The sequence below is a fragment of the Mesoplodon mirus genome (assembly GCF_964341445.2).
Source record: "Mesoplodon mirus genome assembly, chromosome: 2".
Lineage (NCBI taxonomy): Eukaryota > Metazoa > Chordata > Mammalia > Artiodactyla > Ziphiidae > Mesoplodon > Mesoplodon mirus.
Window position 1 is genome coordinate 22,515,414 of NC_138977.1, and position 25,247 is coordinate 22,540,660.

A 25,247-nucleotide genomic window follows, 5' to 3' on the forward strand; every position below is an offset into this window, starting at 1 on the left:
CCTGCGTGGCAGAGGCCGGCATGACGTTGCACCAGCCTGAGGCATGCCGTGCGTTCTCCCGGGGAAGTTGTCCCTGGATCACGGGACCACACAGGCTGTGTGGCGGGCCGCCCAGGCTCCTGGGAGGGGCAGTGTGGATAGTGACCTGTGCTCGCACACAGGCTTCCTGGTGGCGGCAGCAGCAGCCTTAGCGTCTCATGCCCGTCTCTGGAGTCCGCGCTTTTAGCCGCAGCTCGCGCCCGTCTCTGGAGCTCCTTTAAGCGGCGCTCTTACTCCCCTCTCCTCGCTCACCAGGAAACAAAGAGGCAAGAAAAAGTCTCTTGCCTCTTCGGCAGCTCCAGACTTTTTCCCGGACTCCCTCCCGCCTAGCCGTGGTGCCCTAACCCCTTCAGGCTGTGTTCACGCCGCCAACCCCAGTCCTCTCCCTGCGCTCCGACAGAAGCCCGAGCCTCAGCTCCCAGCCCCGCCCGCCCTGGCGGCCGAGCAGACAAGCCTCTCGGGCTGGTGAGTGCCGGTCGGCACCGATCCTCTGTGCGGGAATCTCTCCGCTTTGCCCTCCGCACCCCTGTGGCTGCGCTCTCCTCCGCTACTCCGAAGCTTTCCCCCTCCGCCACCCACAGTCTCCGCCCGCGAAGGGGCTTCTAGTGTGTGAAAACCTTTCCTCCTTCGCGGCTCCCTCCCACTGGCGCAGGTCCCGTCCCTATTCTTTTGTCTCTGTTTATTCTTTTTTCTTTTGCCCTACCCAGGTACGTGGGGAGTTTCTTGCCTTTTGGGAGGTCTGAGGTCTTCTGTCAGCGTTCAGTAGGTGTTCTGTAGGAGCTGTTCCACGTGTAGATGTATTTCTGATGTATTTGTGGGGAGGAAGGTGATCTCTGCGTGTTACTCTTCCGCCATCTTGAAGGTCTCCCCCTATGCTGTATTCTTAATGAGCTGTTAGCCTGTGTAATTAGTAAAACCTGCTCTCGCGTGGATATAAAGGGTGCTTGAGAGGTCAGTATTTCAAGCAAATAAACCCTTTAACTGTAGCCCCTTCTTATATGACTCAGACTTAACCTCTCTGATAGTTGCTTGCCTAAAAATATTCCCATGTGTTTGAGCTTTTTTTTAATTTTCATCTATCCTCAGCTCAACACTGAAATCAGAGCCTTGGTAAAAATGTGTGCTGGCCAGGTGGTGATAAGCAGTCATTATCTTTGTGCATGCATAGTTGCAGTTTTTTAAAAAAAATCTCTTGATACAACTGATGTGACATTGATAATATGAATAACACATATAGTTTTTAAATGTCCATTAAACTGACAGTAATAATTGCCTCCAGAGTAAACCTTTTGAAAAATACCATGTAAATTGGTTTGGATTTCATCCTATACACTCTGTATAGAAATACCAGTGGGTATCAAATATGAAAAGAAGAAGAGAAGAAAAAAAGAGTAGATCAAAGGTCAGGAATAATTTACCACTGGATAATCAGTTCCTGAAAAGGCAGAAGTTTGATGTTCCTTTATGGATAGGATAAGTTGGAAAAAAGAAGAAAGACAATTTCCTAAGTATTTGTTTCACTCTCTTTACGAGGCAGAAGGATTTATCCCTATATTTGAAACTGCAAAGTAACTGAGAGATACTTTTGGAAGATCATATATAACATCAAATATTAATGACATTTGTCTAATTTCCTTATACATATTCCTAGGTTCCTTGCAACCTGTAAACATGCTTGGTAACTAAGGATACCCTGTTAAATAAACATAAGCCCAGAAAGACTGTGAACACACTGGGAGATGCCAGACTCAGCAGTGTGCCCTGATGCCCTCATGTTTCATAAGTTAATTTCAGTGAGAAAAATCCCTGAGAGAAAGAAGATACTACATTTTATACCCAGAAAAGAAATATAATTTGTAGATAAACACTAGAATACACTATGCCAAAAAATAAAAAAGAATAAAAACATAAAACTTAATTTTTATAAAAATGTTTAGGAAAACTTGAGTTGCCATGTAACATTTATATGTGTGTGTATGTGCATACAGATATATACATACATATTTACAAATATACATATATACTCAAATATTCATTCATAATAGAAACTTGAAGCAAACTGAGCAGGAAATAAGAAACTGCTAACATTTTGGTCATGCTGTCTACACCTCAGAGAATAAGAAACTGAGGCCCAGACAGCTAGTTATCTGAGAAACCTGAATTGAAGCCTCCTTCTTTTGTGCCTCATACATTTTCCTCTAGACGATGTCAGCTGCGTGTCCAATATAACACATGCATATCACAGTGATTGCTCAAAAAATGTATGTGGAACTAAATTAAATTAAAATTGACACCATTTTACCCACTTCATGATTCAAATGCCCTGAATTTGAGGATACATTGAAGAGTCCACAAGAAGACTGTTCCAAGGGCATTGACTACATTTTCAAAGCTCTTGTGGCAAGAAGTTTATTTGCACACATTTTTGTCAAAAGGCTATCTTATATTCCAAGTCAATACTGTTTCTAGTAAGACACATTATGTTTTCCTAAATGTTCTCTCTGTCCTTCAGGTTTATAATTCTAAATGGTACATAGTGCTTAACATGAAAAGCAAAGTAATATATTTACATTATTCTAAGTATACAATTTTTACAAAAAAATCAACAAGGAGAGATCAATCAAGACAAAGGAATAAGAAGATATAGAAGTCACCTCTCCCCACGAACACATCAAAAATACCTTTACACGTGGGACTATTCTCACTGAAAACTAACTGGAAAATGGTAGAAAGACTCCGATACAACCAAGGCTGTAAGAAAGATTTCACATGTAATTGGGTAGAAGAGCAGAGAAATTATCAGGTTAGGACCTGTGACCACGGGAGGGGACTCAGAGGAAAAGAGAGGTTACGTGGGCAGACATCCTCCCTGGGGCATGGGCAGTTCAAGTCACGTATTGGGCTCCACAGGCCTGAGGTCTGACAAAGGGCAGACAGGCCCCCTTGGCTGGTTGGAGGGCTACTGAGGCTAACAGGGGGGCTGTGGGAAGCCTGAGCTCAGCTCGTGAAGGGTGTGCATCCTCTGGCTTGCGCCTGAGGCAGCGTGGAGAGGAGAGAGTGAGACTGCACTCGTGGCTGCCGGGTTTTCTGCGACCACCCTAGCATCTGCCCCAGCCTGAGCCTCTTGATTGTTCCAGCCTTGCTTATTTCATGTCACAGCTCTGCACTGGATATAGGGCTGCCAAGACTGAGGAAAGTGGTAGACTTTGGAACACAGAGATGACTCAGATCTGGGGCAGCCTCCGGGCAGGGAGGGGGCAGCCATTGCTGGCACTACACAGGCAGCACATCAGAGACAGCCTGGACCTCTGTCTACAGCCAACCTTCTGAAGCCCATGCCCCATCATGAGCTGAGAGCCCACATAGGCCCCTATTGCTCCAGCACCGCTCTCCTCTGGGGCAGGGGTGCCGAAGCTGAGAGAGGGGAGAGCACATCCTTGAAGGGAATGGAGCCACATTGTACCCAAACTTCAGGGCTTCTGTTCCAGCAGCTTTGGATTGGACCCCATCCCCAATCGGTAGGCAATAGTCACTGGCAGCTGACAGCTACCAGCACACCATGAGGAAAAATGTGACTTGCATTCATGTCAAATCCAGCCCTCCCACCAAAGGCACTGGGCACACACAGACTATACATGGATGCTCCCATGTAAGGACACTCCTTGAAGACTGCAATAGGTAACTGTTTCCCCTAAATTCATAGAGACAGAGAAAGTTAAGCAAATGAGAAGACAAAGGAATTGGTCTCAATTGAAAGAGCAAGAGAAAACCCCTCAAAAATACATAATAAAACAGAAATAAACAATTTACCATATAAAGTATTTAAAGCATTAATGACAAGAATGCTAACTGAATTCGGGAAAAGCGTAGAAGAACACAGAATTTTAACAAGGAGCTAGAAAATATAAAAAAGAACCAATCCGAACTGAAGAATAAAATAACTGAAATGAAAAACACACTAAAAGGAATGAATACAAGACTAAGTAATACAGAAGGAAGCATAAGTAATCTGGAAGATAGATAATGGAAATCACTTGATCACAACAGCGAAAAGAAAAACAAATTTAAATATCAGAATAGTTTAAGAGATCTCTGAGATAACATTGAGTGTACCAACATTTGCATTATAGGGGTCCCAGAAGGAGAAGAGAAAGAGAAGGGGGTTGAAAATGTATTTGATGAAACTATGGCTGAAAACCTCCCAAACCTGAAGAAAGAAACAGATATCCAGGTACAGGAAGAACAGAGGGCACTGAGTAAGATGTATCCAAACAGACGCTTACCAAGACATAATGTCATTAAAACAGCAAAACTTAAACAGAGAATTTTAAAGACAGAAAGAAAAAAACAAAGAGTCATATACAATGGAACCCCCATAAGGCTATCAGCTGAGTTTTCTACAGAAATGTTGCAGGCCAGAAGGCAGTGGCATGATATATTTAAAGTGCTGGAGGGAGACCTTCAAGGCGGCAGAGGAGTAAGACGCGGAGATCACCTTCCTCCCCAGAGATACACCAGAAATACATCTACACGTGGAACAACTCCTACAGAACACCTACTGAACGCTGACAGAAGACCTCAGACCTCCCAAAAGGCAAGAAACTCCCCCACGTACCTGGGGAGGGCAAAAGAAAAAAGAAAAAACAGAGACAAAAGAATAGGGACGGGACCTGCACCAGTGGGAGGGAGCCGCGAAGGAGGAAAGGTTTCCACACACAAGAAGCCCCTTCGCGGGCGGAGACTGCAGGTGGCGGGGGCGGGGGGGGGGAGCTTCCGAGCCTCAGAGGAGAGCACAGCAACGGGTGCGGAGGGCAAAGTGGAGAGATTCCCGCACAGAGTATCGGTGCTGACCGGCACTCACCAGCCCGAGAGGCTTGTCTGCTCGGCCGCCAGGGCGGGCGGGGCTGGGAGCTGAGGCTCGGGCTTCTGTCGGAGCGCAGGGAGAGGACTGGGGTTGGCGGCGTGAACACAGCCTGAAGGGGTTACTGCACCACGGCTAGACGGGAGGGAGTCCGGGAAAATGTCTGGAGCTGCCGAAGAGGCAAGAGACTTTTTCTTCCCTCTTTGTTTCCAGTGCGCGAGGAGAGGGGATTCAGAGCGCCGCCTAAAGGAGCTCCAGAGATGGGCGTGAGACGCTAAGGCTGCTGCTGCCGCCACCAAGAAGCCTGTGTGTGAGCACAGGTCACTATCCATACCGCCCGTCCCGGGAGCCTGTGACCTAAATATAACTAAACAGACATTTCTCCAAAGAAGATATACAGATTGCCAACAAACACATGAAAGGATGTTCAACATCACTAATCATTAGAGAAGTGCAAATCAAAACTACAATGAGGTATCACATCACACCGGTCAGAATGGCCATCATCAAAATATCTACAAACAATAAATGCTGGCGAGGGTGTGGAGAAAAGGGAACCCTCTTGCACTGTTGGTGGGAATGTAAATTGATACAGCCACTATGGAGAACAGTATGGAGGTTCCTTAAAGAGCTAAAAATAGAACTACCATATGACCCAGCAATCCCACTACTGGGCATATACCCTGAGAAAACCATAATTCAAAAAGGCATGTACCACAATGTTCATTGCAGCTCTATTTACAATAGCCAGGACATGGAAGCCACCTAAGTGTCCATCGACAGGTGAATGGATAAAGAAGATGTGGCACATATATACAATGGAATATTACTCAGTGATAAAAAGAAATGAAACTGAGTTATTTGTAGTGAGGTGGATGGACCTAGAGGCTGTCCTACAGAGTGAAGTAAGTTAGAAAGGGAAAAACAAATACTCTATGCTAACACATATATATGGAATCTAAAAAATAAAAAAAAATGGTTCTGATAAACCTAGGACAGGACAGGAAAAAAGACACAGACATAGAGAATGGACTTGAGGACACGGGGAGGGGGAAGGGTAAGCTGGGACGAAGTGAGAGAGTGGCATGGACATATATACACTACCAAACGTAAAATAGATAGCTAGTGGGAAGCAGCTGCATCACACAGGGAGATCAGCTGGTGCTTTGTGACTACCTAGAGGGGTGGGATAAGGAGGGTGGGAGGGAGACGCAAGAGGGAGGAGATATGGGGATGTATGTATACATATAGCTGATTCACTTTGTTTTACAGCAGAAACTAACACAACATTGTACAGTAATTATACTCCAATAAAGATGTTAAAAAAAAAAAGAAAGAATTTCTTTCTATTGGCCCATATGCCGTCCACATATATGGAAGTAAAGTCAGTGCCCAAGTGCAGAGGAGCTGAACACTCAGAGCTTCAGAGCAAGTGAGCGATTTTTCCAATCACTGTCAAAAAGTCATCTTCAGCCAAGGCACATTGTGCTTTGTCAAATATATCTTTGGTAATGGCTATGTCAGATTATTCCCAAACATCTTCAAAAAGTTGTGGGTACTGTAGGGCTGGTGTCTTACTCTTAGATAAAGTAAGTTCTTTTCAGTGCTTCAGCTAACTCTTCTTTCCATTTAGGAGAGATGGCTCTCATTCCTGTAGTAAGAATAGATATGTCTACAGTGCCAGTCTGGGGATTAGTAGCTGACTGCTTACAGCCTCTCTGTGGAGGTCTGTATCTTTGCTTCAACTTTATTTGAATATCATACTTTAGCATGGGCTTCTGCTAAGCCATTTTAACGATTCCAGCTTTGGAGGGTATGCAGAAACCATTCCTCCTCTACTTGAGCTTTGGTGACAGCCTGGCTGGCTTCCTGACTCAACCTAGGCATCCAGTGCTGTGACAGCGTAGTCCTTCAGCACTGCCGTATCCATGAACTCCTCTTGCACATGCTCCCTGCTCGAGTGGTACACAGCCACGAGGTGGTGAGCCAGATGCCTGCCACAGGTTTCATCCTGAGGTCGAGCATGAGGAAGAGGGAACCGAACCTGGGTAATAAGGTGTGACGTCGCTGGATATTTTCAAAGGTGGTATTTTTTAGCGTTACACTAAGACTCAATAGAATTTGCTGCTGTCAGGATACATGTGCATGCATTGAGCTTGCAAATAACCCCAGCCATTGTGGTAAGGAGAGTTAGCTGTTCCCTGGCTTCAAGCAACACTGATCTTGTACTTCGATTCATCTTTTCAAGTATCAGTACAGCAGATGCCACTGTCACTAAGGATACGGGCCTGGTCTGTAGGACCAGCCGCCTCCTTTTGGGGTCTTTCACGGTTAGGCTGACTGCACTGAAGCCCTTCCCAGGTGCATATTGGTCCCAGGGTACCAGGTTGTATACACATTGCAAGAGCTGAGACTTGCTGGTCCCAGGGTCACTGCACAGCAGGATGTTGATCTCAGCATGAAATCTGCCTTTTCCTGTTTGACTAAAATCCTTCCCTGTTCCCCAGAAAAGCTGAAGCAAGTTTCCCTTCCTGAAATCTTCCTATTCTTAAGTGCTTAGACCTGAGGCTGAAGCAAGTCTCTCATAAATGTCTGGTTTTCTGGAAAGTTTCCTAAGTAATTCCACGTGCTTCTCTGAAAAAAAGTTTCTGTTTTGCTTCTTCATCTCCTTTGTGAAGACGTTTTGCATCCATTTTCTGATAATGAATGACGTCAATGAGGGTTTTGTGGACAGACTTCACATTACTCACCCTTGGGCCGATTCAATAGGAACAGCTGGATAAATGCCTGTGATATTCACTCTGTCCCCAAGATGAATCTTGTCAACAATGTCATTGTGAGCAAAAGGATGACAGCATGAGGCATCTGCCCTGCTGGCATATTTTCAGGAGACTCTTGGAGTTGGATCATCTGTTTGTCAGAGAACGAGACAAGCAGTCATGGGTCAGCACCGCACTGTGGGTGGTATGGCAGCATGCCCACACTCAGGCTCCGGGCTCTGACAAGGTCCATCTCCACTAGGACAGCACACCTGGCACTGGAAGAAGGCCCCGTGCATCTCTGGAATCAGCTGGGACATCCTGATCATCATCACTTTGATGGTGATGAGCTGACTGATTCAGGTCTTCTGGATTTAGGTTTCTCATATTCTTCATCTCCAATACATGGAATGGTCCTACTTGTATCTGATGTTCTAAGATTCAGTCAGGTAACTGTCAAAGATCTCATCAAGAGTCATATTAAAAGTCAGGATAACTTCCAGTGGGAAGCACATGAACTGTCTATTCAGATTTTTGTCAAATGATTTTATGTGTTCACAGTTTACATTTAAAAATGGCTTCCCAATAATATTAGTTTTTCCAAGTAACTGTATGTACGGAGGCTCAGCGATATCTATGGCAATATTTTCTTCTTCTTTAGCCAGAGAGTCAATAAAATCTCTGCAAATTTGTTTTGCAGGTTTCCATATTGACATCTGTTCTTCAAATCGGAAGTTTTTGGCCTAGAAACCGCTCACTGGCCACTATATCTTCTATTGCTGGCCCATACTGGAAATCCACCTGCACACCATTTTGTGCAGAACCCAGGTCAGGCCTCTGCCTCGTGGGTGTTCCCCTAACAGCGCTGCTTGGAGTTTTCTCTATCCAAGAGCTGAGAGTGCCACATATCAGTGGTGAATTGACAACAAAATCAAGAGGAATCACTGAAGAAGGCATCACAGGAGAGCTGGGTAATAATGTGTCCTGTGAAGCAGGGCTCTGCAGGTCAGCTCCAGGCTTGGTCAGCAGCATCTGCAGCTTTCCCGTAGAGGTAGAATCCTGGCCTCATCATCTCTGACATGGAGATGATCTGGCTTTCTCACTTCTAACAGGGGAAGTTGGCCGCCTCCAAAGCCCACAGGGCTCCAGGTGCACCTGGCAGGTTGTGCTCCCAGATGCCCCAAGAAAAAAATTTTTAAGGTTTAAAAAAATATAATGTATTACAATGAAGTGATGACAATTTTTTGAAGATGATATCAATATCTACTTGAAAAACACAAGGGAATAAACTACAAAGAAAGAAGTAAGAATCTGGAGTTTAGTAACAAAAGTTGATCAGGTCAGTCACAAAATATATCAAACACCAATAACTTCCTCATGTACCTACAATGACTAGTTTAAACATATAGTGGAAACATATCCTATTCATGGTAGTGTGCACAAACACATGCATACACGCACAGATACGCATACTCAAAACCCTACAAAATTTCAGGAATAAATACAATGAAAACATGTATGAAGAATACTCTAAATCTTTTCTGAGGGTTATAAAAAGATAACTATATAGATAGATCCCATGTCCATTCATGGACATTAATTCTTTGTACTCCTTGCATTAGTACATAGGCTTTGTAAAGTGTATAGAGCATGCTCAGAACATAGGCATGCAGTTGTTACTTGAATGTAATTAAGGATTTTATCACTAGAATATTCACATTGTAATAAAGAGCTTGACCTCATTTGTGATGTCTGGCTGCTGACTTCTTTTTAAGCTTTTCTTTTCTTTTCTTATATGGCTCCACATACGGACAGGCTGATTAAGAAAGCCCATCCTGCACCTCCTTCTTTAACACCCCTGGGAAATTTAAGCCTCAAAAATCTCCAGCCTACATAAATGGGAACTTTTCTTAGCCCCATCCCTAACCACTGCAAATGCCCAGCCCATTCACAGTGCTTTGCTCAAGCCAGCCTGTGTCTGCATGGGCCCACTCTGCTTTCCTCAGGAGTCCCTGTGTGAGTAGTAAACTTTTTCTCAAATTCTCTTGTTTTGTGAAGTGTCATCAGTCTGGACATCCAAATGGGATAACCAAGACACTCAGATGAGGCAAAGTAATATGACTGGAAAAGCTTAACTCCATTTTTAAGGGCAATTTGAAATGTGAGAAAAAAATAATGAAATAGAACATTTGCAATCAAATATATCATTCAAACATTGTCTTTAGATACACAGAATGGATATATTCCTTTAAAAAGTGCCACCGGGTTGAAAGTTTACAGGAGAAAAATATGCAAATATTCTCCCAAAACAAAATTTCATAATTATCTTATGAAATCATTGTTTAGATTATAAATTTAACAACATTTTACATATTGAATTGCTCCATAAGAAATACCTATATATTATAGTGTCTCTCTTTCCCTCCTACTGATACTTTCACTAAATAAGTATCTCCTAAGCAACCTCCCAAACAATTATTCTGTCTTTGTGAGACAGCTTCTGAAGAATGAATATATTCAGGTTCCTGCATCCTAGACAAACCATGAATTAATAAATTGGCAGGATCAGAACCATGTTCAACAATCTCCCTTGGATTCATACCTGCCAACTCTCTACATAGATAGCGCTGGGGGATTTTGGCAACACCTTGAGCTTAGATTTGACTTACTCATTTTTCAGTTGAAAAATCCTCCTCTGCCAATATATTCAATTTAATTCTCAAGCACTTCTGTTGATAAGAGCCTAAATTCTCATTAAAGTGATTCTTCTGCAAAGAGGATACAGTACCAAGAGGAAGATTCAGGCTTTTCTCTATTTGAAACATTTTTCCCTCTACTTCCTGGGTTTTGTACATCTAGCTCCCTTTTAATGTTAATTTTTAGATTTTTCTCTGGCATTTCTAAATACTTCATATTTCATTTGACTAGCTATTTCTCTATTTCAGGAGAAAAAGGCAAACACATGCAGAAAGAAAAAGGATGCATAAAATGAAGAATATGAACTTCCAAATGGCTGTCTCCTTTGTGTAAAGGGTACAGGAGAAATTTGTTTGTTTTATTAATCATTTCATTTTAAATCCAAGAAGCTGTGTGAGACAAATGGAAAATGCCAGCAAGGATGACATGACAAAGAGGCTAATAAACTACAGGATGCTTATACCTTTGAGAGGAGCTAAACAACATTATGGGAATGGAGCAGGTAGCTGAGCCAAAGCAGGTCACAGCCAGGCTAAATACCACATTGAAAGTGAAGAAGAAGAATGCCATCAAGTACCCCAAATAGTTCACAAATGCTGTAAAATATTAACTGTTTATGAATATTTTTGTTGTAAGGTAAATTAAAGATCATCACATCCGATGTCTTACCATGCATCATCTAACTGAAAAACACCTAGGTCTAGTGTTTATTTTTTTTAGTGGATGGTGTAGTTTAAAGAAAAAAAATAAATAACTTTTTGTATTTTGTGACAGGTACCAAAATAATTTGAGCATCTCTGACCCTAATGATATAATGAAAGTGCATTAAAATATTTCAACAACTAATTTTTTACCTGCATAAAATTTCCTTATAAATAAATAAGGGTTCCCTGTTTCATAGACGTATATGATTTTCTGACCTTGATTTTTTAAATATTTCATTTACCCATTACAGTGTTTTGTGCTTTGAATAGGCAGCAACATTAGTGAAAAAAAATCTTACTAAAAGATATCTCATCAAACAATGACTTATTGTTCCTCCTTGCATAAAAATTAGGAAGAATGAGGGCTTCCCTGGTGGTGCAGTGGTTGAGAGTCCGCCTGCCGATGCAGGGAACACAGGTTCGTGCCCCGGTCTGGGAAGATCCCACATGCCAAGGAGCGGCTGGGCCCGTGAGCCATGGCCGCTGAGCCTGCGCATCCGGAGCCTGTGCTCCGCAATGGGAGAGGCCACAACAGTGAGAGGCCCACGTACCGAAAAAAAAAAAAAAAAAATAGGAAGAATGAAATGCTAGTCAGACTTGTGGTTGCCAAGGGGGAGGGGGTGTGGTGGAGGGATGGATTGGGAGTTTGGGATTAGCAGATGCAAACTATTATATATAGGATGGATAAACAATAAGATGCTATTGTTTAGCACAGGGAACTATATTCAATATCCTGTGATAAACCATAATGGAAAAGAATATTAAAAAAGAATGTGTATATGTGTATAAGAGTCACCTTGCTGTACAGCAGAGACTGGCACAGTACTGTAAATCAACTATACTTCATTAAAAAAATAAAATTAACAACAACAAAAAAAAACACTAATGGATGAATAAAAAAAAAAAAAAAGAAATGCTAGTCAGAAATTACCTTCTTGATGGTCTCCAGCATGGAACGCCCTCCCTGCCAGGGCTTGGAGTTCTTTCTGATACATGACAAACTAGCCATACTGTGCCACTTTCGGTCCTCCAGCTTCTTATGAAAAGCATTAGCAAGCAGAAGCACCGTGTCATATATGTAAAGGTTTGAAATCTGAAAAGACATTAGACAGTAATCATTAGAATCATTGATGCCAACCATCAAGAACAAGGAGAAAATCATCAGCTCAGTTGCTTCCATTCATAGATAGTTGGTTTACTGGGTTATTATTAAGCAGAAGGTTTCTTTTTTCATTTCCTGGGCAATTTTGTTATTGAGAATGAAGTCTTGTCTGATTGTATGCTCCAATTGCTTTTTCAGCTTGTTTAGTTGTGTAAGAGAAGATAAAAAAGAGAAGTTTTGACAGAGCCAAGGCTGTTAGTGTCAGATCTTAGAAAATCAGTAGTCCTTATTTCTTTCTGAGGAGGTAAGGATCTAAGGGCTTAAGACTGGAAGGGCAAACTGAACAATACGTTTTCTGAATATGTCAAGTTTTTGCATTCTGGTTATTCAGATGGAGAAATATCAACTTGATCTTACATAGAAGATGAGTGTCATAGGTGCAAAAAAAAAAAGGAAGCAGACACCTGCCTGTACGTTTGTGCCTCTGGAGATAAAGTAATGAAAAAAGTGAGAGGAAACAGCACCATTCATAAACATTACAATGATCAAGGGTCTATACAAAATTATATACATGTGCATTGCAATTAATTAACATGACAAATATCATAAGCTATTCACTGTGAATGTGTGTTTACATTAACTCTTTCTTCTAATGTAATCATGTTATCTTCCCTCTATATAGATTTAAAATGAATTATACACATGTTGGATAAGCTGTATTGCACTCTTACACTTAAGTCTTGCCAGAACCAGTATCCTCACTGTTAATTACCGATGGTATTTATTTTTCAAATAAATTAGAAACAATATTTTAAAAATACAGACACCAAGAAATATCCAAGGTTAAATGGATAAATGGATAAATCCAAGGTTAAAAAGAAAGGAAGTGATGACATTCTCTGAGCTTTCTATTACCCCTTCTTTTACTGCTTTCTCAGGCAAGTATCTATTCTCTTTTGAGGCTCATGTTCATTTCTATGCCACACGTTACAGCCCCTTTCTGCCAGCATCTACTGACCTCTTGGTCACTCTTTATTCATGACTCCTCCCTCACAGGGGTCCCAAACTGCCTCCTTATATTTAAAGAAGGTCACTTCAATTTCTACACAGATGACCTTCACTTCTACTCTGGCTGTGACCAACAAAAATGACTATTTACTAGACCCAAATGAACAACTCCTCTGACATCTTAAACTCCAGTATCCCACCAGTCGACCAATCATTTTTCTCTACCTACTGTTACTACACTTGTTTTCTGACTTCACTGACCATGAGCACCAACCTCTTCTACATGCCAACCTTTCAATATCTGACACCTCCTTTGTCTTGCCCTGAAACATCCTCTTTCCTTCAGCTGTTTATCATCTGGTATTATTTCTAGGCTGCTCATCATCTCCGCATTCTTCCTCTGTCCTTCTCTTATTTTTCAATGTTTCTGTCGAAAGTTTAGTACCCAGAACTAACACATTATTGCAGATGTGAGCTGACTAGGAGAAAGTAGCGTAAGACGCTATCTCTCTTGATCTTAGCAAAATGCTTCTGACATAGAGACCAAGATTACATTAGAGTGGCTTGGAGCAAATACAACTTCTGCTACACTCAAGTCAAATTTGCCTCCGTCTTAACAGCCTTAAACTGTCAAACCAGTTCTCATCCATCTAGACTGTCTGTAATCGACTTTGAACCTATACTTTTTCTCTGTCATATTTCAATTTTTAGGCATATTACTCAGTGAATATTAACAACTTGAATCTTGATGATGTAACACAATGTAAGTTTTCTCTCTTAGCTTTCTGTCATTTACAAATCTGATAGGCATACTTTATTCATTTTCATTTGTGTAGTTATAAACATTTTGAAAATATTAGGTCCAAGGACAGACTCTTTGGGTGACCACAGAGAATTCCTTGCACTTCAAGAGTAGAATATTTATCAGCATGGTTTGAATATTCCTCTAGTTCCATACTTCTCAAATTGAGGTAAGAGAAGCTCTGGTGAAAAGCTGTAGGTATTAAAGATACTCAAAGCTACAGAATACATCTGGGGCATGTTCTACGCTTATCAATTTTGCTTATCAATTTGGAGAGAAAACAAAGTAATTTAACTGATAAATTATTTGAAATATTACTTTTAATTTCAAAGAAACTCATATGTTTTATAACTTTTAACGATAATAATGAAACTTTAATACATTTTGAACTTTTAAAAAAATCTGAAGCCAGAGTGTTTACCATCTTCTGTTCTTAGGAGGCTTTGGTGAAAATGTTTGAATGATATCAACTCATTTAGACTTTTTAATGTCTTCCCATAAGGATTTCATAAGAAAATTTGTCAAACACTGCATTAAAATCAATATACAATAAATAGATTTATGACATTCTCCCAATCTAAAAAAAATATTAAGTAGGACTTAGTGTGGCAGTGCCTGCTCTTAAGGAAGTCTTATTATCTTATTTGAAGTTCCCCAAACCATATATTTAATAATATATTCTACAATTTATCCAAATATTAATTTTAGTGTGTTGAACTCTGGTTGTCAGGTCTTCTTTCCTTCCTTTTGAAAATTGGGACAATTACCAATGTCTTGTACTTGGGTTCTCTTCTCAAGTACTTCTCTAGTATTTCTAAATTGCAATATTGTGATCATATCTACTGGTTTATTTACTGCTCTGAGCAATTATTTCTCAGGCCTCATTTTAGAGGAGCAAAGGCATACTCTAACCATCTCCAAACACCTGCTCCTTCTAAACCAGTGGCTTACTTTTCTTTTAATGACTTTAATCTTTGCAATTTGAGGATGTTTTTTTCCTAGGTGGAGAAAACAGAAGCAAAAGGATTTGAATATTTCTATTTTCCCTCCATTGGCAGCCAAGCTAACATTAGTTTCACCAAGCAGTAAATGGTTCACTTCCTTCTTGCTTCATATATTGCTAAAAACTCTGTTTCTAGCTAAAAGGTATCTTTAACATTTATTTTGCAACTTCAGCTAATACTGGATTTTAGTCCTTCTGCACTAATTTAAAGATTGAGGAAACGTTTTTTGTTCTTTCTAAATCTTACTCCCCTTTCTACATATACTGAAATATGTAACAGCCTGGAGATCTCTACATGGGCTCACTGTACCCTCTTCTCCTCTGTTGTAGTGATTATTGTGATTTTATAGCTAGGTTTCTATTTTTAGAGCTGACTTGAATCATATTTTCATAGCTTTTTTCTTAGTTTGTTTTTTAACTGTACTCTGCTGATAAGATATAAGTCTGTCTGCGATCATTTTTTTTTTTTTCTTTCTTTTTGCGGTATGCGGGCCTCTCACTGTTGTGGCCTCTCCCGTTGCGGAGCACAGGCTCCGGATGCGCAGGCCCAGCGGCCATGGCTCACGGGCCCAGCCGCTCCGCGGCATATGGGATCCTCCCAGACCGGGGCACGAACCCGTATCCCCTGCATCGGCAGGCGGACTCTCAACCACTGCGCCACCAGGGAGGCCCTGCGATCATTTTTATCTGCACTGTTTTTATGGACTCCAAGTTGAGAGGGCTGCTTTTCCTAGGGAACCTGGTCGGCGGGGGGGGGGGGGCCTCAAATTTTTAATAAGTACTTTTCTTGTTGTCTCCTTTAACTTCAGTGAGATAAAATATGCACCAAGGCAAGCCTCTATATCAAATGCTCTGCTTTTAGTGGGACATTTTAAATTCAAGAGCCCTGCATTTAGACACTTCATTATATAAATCTTCACATATAAAAGTTTCTGTCAGTTTTCCTTTTATATATTAAACATTTAGTCAAATTCTATTAAATATACTAGGGATATTAAATGTAATACATGCACAAAGAAAAAGTAATCATCCTGTTTTCTTCTATCTGTGGGTTTGAGGGGAGTATGATGAAGGTATAGGGAAGGAGGAGCGGTGCTTCCAGTACGTCCTTAATTCATCAGATAGATCTGGGAATATAAAGATAAATAAAATATTTTTTCCCTGATTTCAAGGAATTCATTAATTGAATCAGAAGGATTGTGCTGTTAGGCGAATGTGCTTTAAAATACTATACAGTGGGCTTCCCTGGTGGCGCAGTGGTTGAGAGTCCACCTGCCAATGCAGGGGACACGGGTTCGTGCCCCGGTCCGGGAAGATCCCACATGCCGCGGAGCAGCTGGGCCCGTGAGCCATGGCCGCTGAGCCTGCGCGTCCAGAGCCTGTGCTCCGCAACGGGAGAGGCCCGCGTACCGCAAAAAAAAATAATAATAAAATAAAATAAAATAAAATAAAATACTATACAGTGACTTTCTGCTTTCCCAATCTGTACATTTCCTACTACCTATTTTGACAGGAACAGCCTTTAATATCTCATGATTTTCTAAATCAAAGTTCTTTTGTGTTTTTCTCTATTTAAAATTCTATCACTTCCACATGAATTATATTCATGACCAATTAATATGAAAAGATGGGCCACTGGAAGTATGAAACTTGAACCTTGTTTAGGCTTGAGTAACTTACTTTGACCCCTGACTTCTTATCAATTACATTCAAATTCACAAATATTTACAAAGGTGCAAAGCACCATGGTAGATATGATGGGGGAAAGAAAAATAGACAAGTAGTTAATGTGATTTTATGGTGCCTGGTTCTGGAGAGAACCTATTCTAAAAGAGCTTAAAATTTAGTAGGAAAGTTCTATGGGCAATGATCCCAGAGCCAGCTGCCTGGTAAATACACATGGCTCATTACAATGGTAATAAGTATGAAGAAATGGTTAGATAAATGGTAATTTATCTAAAAAAATTCAAAGCTGACTAAAAATAGGGAAGCTGTGGAGTTAACTTTCAAACAAAGAAGTAGTTTTGCCAAGTCGACTTATTTATCCAGTATTACTGGGAATGAACTAGTTCTCCTAGGATTATTTTCCCAACCTTTTCAAACTAAACATCTCTAAGTACTAAAATATTTTTGATATTAAACATTTTGAAGGAATAGGTTTCTAAAATATATTATTTTTTAACCTATGAAATTGATCATGACTTTAATCTTTGTTGATATCTCAGGGATACCGTTTAAAAATTAACTAATATACTAGCAATATACTACAGTGGTACTCTTAGGAACTGCTTTATGATACAGAGTTGCTTTACAGGGAAAGTCCTGCTCTGATAGGATATCTGAATTAGTGTATCTGTTTGATTTCTCTTTTCCTGTCTCCTGCCTAGCTAGAGTGCTTCTTATGGAGCCCATTCTTGTTGATGTGCCTGCCTTTGTTAAAACTCCATCAGATTGACATATTGAGAACTCCAGTGCAAAGAGAAATAAAACAAAAAAATCCGATAGGATTTTCCTTAAGAAAAAGAAATAGGCTCCAGGTGAGTATTAAAAGGGCATTCTTATGAGTAAGCTTCAGGGACTTGGGGTTCTTTATTTTGCTGCTCAGAGATTGTATTCATCTACTTTCAAATTCTTTATTGTATTCTGAATAGCAAAGGTTTCAGCTATATCCCCTCTGAGTTGGATATAACTTTATAACACTACAGCATTTTTTGGATTTCTAAATTTTTTTTGGTGAAGTTCATCCAATCGGAAATTAATCTTAAAAAAAGAATAAACTTCTATATCCTTGTTATTCCAGAAAAGGCAGGCAAATTTATTAGCTTAATAATTTGGAGTTTGGCATTAAGGAGCATCAATCACGAATTCACCATGAGAAATGCTATTGATTTACTTGCTGAAAAGAAAAAAAACCTTTACTTATTATATTTTTATTAAACAAGTAGATATTTTGCTGTAATGAGGTCAAAATGATCAAAGATAGATTCTTAGCACTCTCCCCATCAGACTTATGAAATTTCTGGAAGAGGAGAATAGTTCAGAAAATGGAAATGTGTACAATTCTGAGTGCAATGCCACTGGAAAAGCTCTCTCTACAACTGCCCAACAAAACATCCTTGAAGGAATATCCAGGGACTTAGAATATACCTCCATATTCTGAGCAAATGGATCCTTTGGATCACACAACGTTGAAGATATTCGATGGTTGCCACGGAAACATCGCTGACTTATATTCTGGGGGACTGGAAATGTCTGACGAATGATGGTTAACCTTCCAATTGACCTTCTTACAAGTTCCTGTACGTCCACATCATTTATTTCCTATAAGATAAGAAATGGAAGAATTAGAAATGCTTTAATACAGTAACAGAAACACAAAACTATTAATGAGTTGTTATCTGGAAATGCTAAGAGATTCCGTTACTGTAATACATTTGCATAATGCTTAGCCCACATCCAAATGAAAGCAACAACACATGTTCATTAAAATAATCAACTCATTTGTAGTTGCTGTCTGTGCTTTAAATTATATGCATTTATGTATATAATTAATTAATACCTAAATAATTTCAAATGGAGCAACTGACTGAAACACATTTTATTAATAATAAGTTTATAATATGTTGAACACTTCAGAAAAATATGTGTTGTCTAAACATGGGAAAACGTCGCAAATAACTTGCACTTACACTTAATTATTACACTTAATTATTCACTAATGGACTTCAAGGTACTTTGACTACTAGGAAGATAGTTATAATGTAAGAATAATATATATTGTTCTTAGCAATGAAAAATGAGGTTCTTAAATAAGACAAGTAGAGAGAGAATGAGGTGATATTATTTAAGACTTTTCCCAATTACTTCTTAGAACTACTGGTGTTAACTCATACATTTCTCTTAGTAAAGAATAGATAAAACAAAGTGCTCACTAACTGCTGAATGGATAAGTTAGTATGTAATTGTGTTCTTAACATAAAGATGAAAAATTCTGTTGATTAATGCAGTGTGAACTCCAGTGATTTTTATTCAAATTAATGCTAGTTTGTATATAAGCATTTGCCGAACTCAAAGAGAAGCATTTTCTACTTCTTTCTCCCTGCCACCTCCTAATTCCAGACTTAAATTTAAAGATTTGACTCAATCATGGGTGTAAAAGTAATAAAAATAACATAATATTTTCATAATATACATCTGTTCTAATTGAACATTATTCTAATTGGAATTAGAATAGGATTGATCAGAATAAATTTTAGTTTTAATGTAGTCTTTACTTAGGTAGTTTGTGCTCCATGGTGTCCATTTGGAACCTTTTAAACCAATGAAGCCTTTGTAATTAACATATTATTGGTTTCAACAGATTCTTATGGCATCGGAAGTAAAAAATTTGACAGATGATACATTTTGGAATACAGTGAGCATTTCTCAGTTTTGTTTCAAAGAATTATTACAGAATAATGAAAGAGAAAAAGATGATTTACAAGTGTAAATTTTCTTCTTTCCTTACTACGCTAATCACATATTATTCTTTCTTATAGCATATATTAGCTTTAAAATTCATCTTTTATTTATGATCTTTATGAAATATAGATTTCTTTAAAAATAAAATAACACCTGCCATCAGCTATATCCAGTGTAATATCCTAGATTTCCAGTCGATTAATCCTTAATGCACCATAAAAAATTATTTTTCTCAGTTTAAAATGCCATCTTTTTCTTTAGTGTGTGTCATTTCACTGGCCCCCAAAATTTCTGTCTGGCAAAAAGCAGGTCACTTTTTAAGTCTCTGTAATCTACTCACAAAATAAAATTAAACGGTGTCTGTCAACTTCATTTTAAGCCTGAAATTTAACTAGAAAACTTTCAAAATTAATTATTATTGCTATTCAATGTCTTTACATTTTTAAAAATTTCTTATTGTGCAGATGGGAATTTTCATTTAAAAAGGCAGTGAAAAATTCTACCACTCTTCGCATAATATTGACTAAGTTGTGTTATATACATGGTCTTTTTTTCTTTAGCAGTACTAAGATTTATCAACATTTTGTCAAACAGCACCATTTCTACATGCTCCACCCATGGTGAACTACAAATCAGCACATTAGAATAAAAACTTACATTTATTAAGACCCTACTATATTTTGGGCAAAATACTAAGTACTTAACCTGTTATCTCATTTTCTGCTAAAAACTACATTCTGATTCAGATACTGTCATTCTCATTTATAAATAAGGAAACAAGGAGATTCCAAGCTCTTCATTCAAAATACCCTTTATTCATAGTATGAATTTATAAATGTCATCAAAAGAGACACTCTCTGAAGTAATTACACAAGAAATCCATTTTTCCTTACAGGAATTATTTAGATTAATATGCATAAGTGATAGGAATTAAAACTGTAAAGATATATTATTCCAGCATTTAATAGCCTGATGATTCTATAAGAAATGATAAAGTCATCTATCATGAACCAAAGTTTTTAAGAGGACTATTTTTAAACCCACAAAAGAGGATGGTTACCTTTTACAGGTTCTAAAAGCTGAAGTTCACAGGTGTCTTAGCGACTAAGCTATATTTGAGAAAATGTCAATTTGAATTGAATATACTTTGCCTATTATTATTTGGGGAAGGGAAAAGAAAGTAATATTCTGGGAGGAAAGAATCTGCCATTCTGAATGAAGCTAACAGACAGTCTGTCTCAAAAAATTCACTTGCAGTTTTAGTTTTGACACCTGATCTCAAAAATAGTTTGATAGTGATATGAAAACTTCATCAGACAGCATTTTATATTTAAAGAACTTTACTTCTGCATTCCAAAAGGTGCATTTCAAGAGTGACAGATGCAATGTTATATAAACACTGGAAGCCAAGTGAATATTTAATCTATTAAGAGATACTTTTAAATGAAACATAAATCTGTAAGTAAACTGCTTTTATTAAAATATGAAACTATTGTATAATCTTTTGGAATCTACATTATTCTAATGTGCTGAATATTTAAAATGTTAAGATATCTGATTTTTTAAAATAATCATATGAAGAACCAGTTCAGTACATACTCTACCAAGCCCCCTGTACTACCCAAATATGTTACTCTTTAGAAAGATACAGAAATTTCCCGAGTTTGAAAGAATTTAAAGAAGGTAAATTATAAAAATTAGTTGTCCTTTTCGTATTCTTGATTTGAATGAGTACATTTATGAAATAAGAATATTGCAATTAAAAATGAACAAATATGTTTTAGTATACCTAATTTTTCTCAATGTTTCTTCATTAAGAGCAAGGCATACAGTCTTTTACCCCCAAAATAATTTACATGGATAATCAAAAATGATTAAGAATCAAATCAATATATCCGAGGAAAGATTCTTATCACTTTACTGTGATAGTTTAATGTAGGGCAAACTCTGAACTGTGTAAGAGCCAAGGAAGAGGAAAGCGAAAATATCTGATAGGGATACAACTCCGCCAGAAACAGCCACTTCCCAGAACAAATCTTTTAGGAGAATTGGATTGCTCCTGAATCCTTGTAGGATATCAGCTTTAGGCTTAAGTTAATAGAATTCTAGGGAAGGAAAGACTCTCAAAATCTATTAGGTTGGATGCCAATCTATATTATATAAACTATTTCAGAGAAGGGACCCCTTCCTCCTTTTCCCATTCTTTTATCTCTTAACATTGAATGAAGTTCTTGGCTCATAGGAGGTATTCATTAAAGGTTGATAAATGAAAAACTGAATGAATGGCAAGATTTCACCAAAACGTCTTCTAAAGATAGATACCTGAAACTTTAAGGATAGACTTTGGGGTGCTTTAATAACTTTAGCCATTCTAAATAAAGCAGATTTTAGTAATGATATTAAGCAGTGTACTATGTGGTATGATTTGAAAAGATTATGCTTATTGCTGTTTTTGCATTGCTGATATGTTTACATTCTTCATGCTTTAGCAAAGATGATCCTTTAATGCTTCCATAAAGTTTAATATTAACATGAAATAATTACACATATATTATGAAATATGGAACAAAACCAACTGTAGACTAGAGCAGCAGGAAGGGGTGCAGAATGGCAGCTTTCTGCTTGACAGATTAGTAGTGAGCAGTTCAATTAGTCACTAAACTAAAAAAATAAAAAAAATATTCATTATACACATAGGCTTTTCAAATCTCAGCAACAACCCCCTTCTCCTTAACTGCAGAACTAAGCAGTCATTAGCAGAGAAGAGTAGCTTAAACTATTTAAATAAGAATTCAGGACGCCAAAGGTCAGGTTCGGTATCATCAGGGAATAGAAGGGTGACTATAGCATTATGTTTCTTGCTGCTCTAAACAGTGTATCTATCTTCCTACCTGAATTTCTAACTTTTGTAAAACTTAAATAAAGTGCTAGACCATCTCCTTCAGGACCCTGAAGGGATGACAGTACTTATATGGAAAGGCTGTTCAGTGCTGGATCGACTGATTGCAGGGAGAAGATAAATACCATTACCAACCACTAACATATGATTGATTACACCATATGAACTAGCATAGCCTCTCATTATTATAGCACACTTAATGCAAGCAAAAAAAAATATATTGTTTTCAAGTTTTGACATCAATTTGTATGATGATGCACAATGCCAGCTTTGATTTATAGTTTCTCTCTGAGAAACTACTGGTGCAATAAGATTAAATAAATGTTTGCAACCCATTTTAAAATTAGCAACAAAATAGTAGCTACACAAACCAAACTAGTGAGATTCATGATTTCCATGTTCAATCAAAATGGGCCTTGGCATGTTGTTGGGTTTTGTTGTTGTCATTGCTCCTTTTAGAGTTTATTATCTTCCTAGCATATTCGAGAAATCCATGTTTCTTATTTTACGGAAACTCAGGTAAACTGTGATTCATCCATTATAAACAGGCCTGTAAATGAAATAAAGGTAGCAAGACTCAAGTTTCCTGAGGCATATTTCAGAGAGAATGAGGCGGCTGAATAGAATCATGTAGAAGTAAGAGTGCTAACCACAGATACGTGGACAGATGGTTTTTCTTAGGGATGAAAATACAGAAAATATGCTTGATCTCTGAGTTTTAACCCAGTTTAGAAAAAAATAATAATAACCAATATAAACAGTGTGGGCTGTGAACGTAAGATTTTTCAAAGGCTAAGTGGTATTGACCTGCCCAACTTAAAATTACAGCTTTGCTCAAGGACTAGCAAGGAGGGCTGTGGGTAAAAAAGAGATAAGGGGTTCAGTAATGGTAAAGGTGAAGTTATAGTTATGACAGTTTACAGTAGGAAACTAAAGTGTGAAGGAGGAGAAAAGAACTGAGTTTTTCTATACTGTGTTCTATAATTCTAACATTTTTGAGTTATTTGCCAGTTAGGCTGCTTTGTTTGTGTGGATGTTTTAATTTTTTTTGTAATATAGTGGCCCATATTATGGAACACTCATTTAAAGACATCATTTGCCTTCCTAATATTTTATGAAATAAAATTTAATGGGAAGTTCAACAAAATGAGTTGTAATGTTTATGGAAGATATAGTAAAATGGAAGCTATTATTGTTTCCATGATCTACATCATCAATGAAATACATACTAATCAGTCAAACTTCCTCTTTATGATAGGAAGGAGCGATTTCTTGCACAGCACAAATTGACAAATAAGCAGGAGACAGATGGACACTGGTGCTCTGGGAAGCCCTCTCTACCTCGGTTCACACTTTTAACATTCAAGTATAGCTTTAGAAGTTAAGCTGAATATGGAAAAAGAAAATTAATTCAGGGGTCCCTTCTTCAATCTTACCAAAGACTAGAAAGGAATGGGCATTTCCATTTATCAATTATAAGTATTAATTGGTTTGATTAATCCATGTCTCTAAGGAGGCAAGAGGTCACTTTTTCCCCCTAGTCATCAATATTGACATCAACAAGTAAAATGGCTCCAGTTTGTTTTATATCAGAAAATCTGTGTGGTCTCTTCCCCATCAGAAGGTGGGTGTGAGATAAAAACAAGGAATTAGGAAGATTCTCTATTTCAAAAAATAGTAATCTAGAAAATAATAAGCTAAAGACAAAAAGTAATAGTGAATGGCTCCTATAAGATTGAAATTCAGATAGCAGAAATTTCAAAAATATAACCTGTAAGGAAAATTATTAAAAAAAGAAAACAAAGCAACAACAACCAAAGCTTTAGACTAGAAAAGACTTGTTTTAAATCCCATTATCACCTCTTCATAGTTGTGTAGTATTTTACAAACTGCTTAATTTATTTGAACCTCAGATTCTTTGCAGAAAAATAGAGATGAAATTACCTAATTTGAAAAGTTATTATGAAGGTTTGTTAAGTTTCCCTTTTCCCGTTACTCTGTCCTGATGTTTAGTCATTTTAGGTTGACTTAAAAACTTCATTGAAAAGTAGATCTCACATATACACATTATCTGTCAGGATCTCAGAAAAACACAGCTTAATTTGACATAAGAAATACACTGACAAATCATATAGACCTAAAGTTTGTCAGACTGAAAACAGACTTATAAGATGTTTCCAGTGACTTTAAACTGAACTAAAAAGAACCATCAAGGGAGCTAAAATTCCATCAATGAAGTGTGGTGTAGGAGAAACAACTTGAAACTAAGAATCATTTTTAGTTTTCTGTGTAAGGAGAGGCAAGTCATATACCCTCTATGGACCCCATTCCCTCAACACTTCATAATACTATTTAGTATTCAACAAAATAATATGTGAGAAAGTGATCTGTGAACTTTAATGTGCTCTGATCATTACTGCAGTACCATTTATTGAGTGTCATTTGTCAGGCACCGTGTTAAGAGCATTAGATAATATTTCACTTACTTTTCATTATGAACTTGTAAAGTAGAAGTTATTATACATACCGTACAAACAAAATAAAACCTGAGGCACAGGATGATTATATTATATATCCATAGTAACACAGCTAACCAATTTCATAGCCAGGATTGAACCTATCTTGCTGACTGCAAAACCAGAATTCTTGCCCCAAATGCTACTTTGTTCCTGAGACAAAACTTATTATTCTATAATTCAATATTTGTTACCTGTTGATAAATAACACATTATTTTTATTCATAAGTAATAGATATGTTGAATACTAGATCTTGTTGATCTCATTATTTGTCCCAGACTGATCTGCTCATTGCCCTTTCCAACTCTGACTGGCAGGTGACAATGGAACAACTTATTTCACTAAGCTCTCATGTTGCAATACTGTACTTTTAATCTTATGCACTGTCCTTACAG

General features: G+C 38.2%; 1 protein-coding gene and 1 pseudogene across 4 annotated transcripts in view; both read right to left on the reverse strand.

The window, feature by feature from the left end:
- Positions 1-25,247, reverse strand: part of GRID2 (glutamate ionotropic receptor delta type subunit 2) — a gene marked incomplete at its 3' end in the record, with an annotated part of 1,368,259 nt that overhangs the window by 508,378 nt on the left and 834,634 nt on the right. For all 3 annotated transcript variants that reach the window (XM_082605769.1, XM_082605770.1, XM_082605768.1), the window contains 2 exons: positions 18,123-18,296; positions 11,992-12,153 (listed from right to left, as the gene is read on the reverse strand). In XM_082605769.1, the coding sequence (XP_082461895.1) occupies positions 11,992-12,153; positions 18,123-18,296 (336 nt within the window). The remainder of the gene's footprint in view (positions 1-11,991; positions 12,154-18,122; positions 18,297-25,247) is intronic.
- LOC309798629 (DNA replication licensing factor MCM4-like) lies at positions 6,324-10,572 on the reverse strand (annotated as a pseudogene). Its single transcript has 2 exons — positions 10,448-10,572; positions 6,324-8,827 (listed from the first exon to the last, which is right to left on the reverse strand). The product of its transcript is annotated as a DNA replication licensing factor MCM4-like (transcript).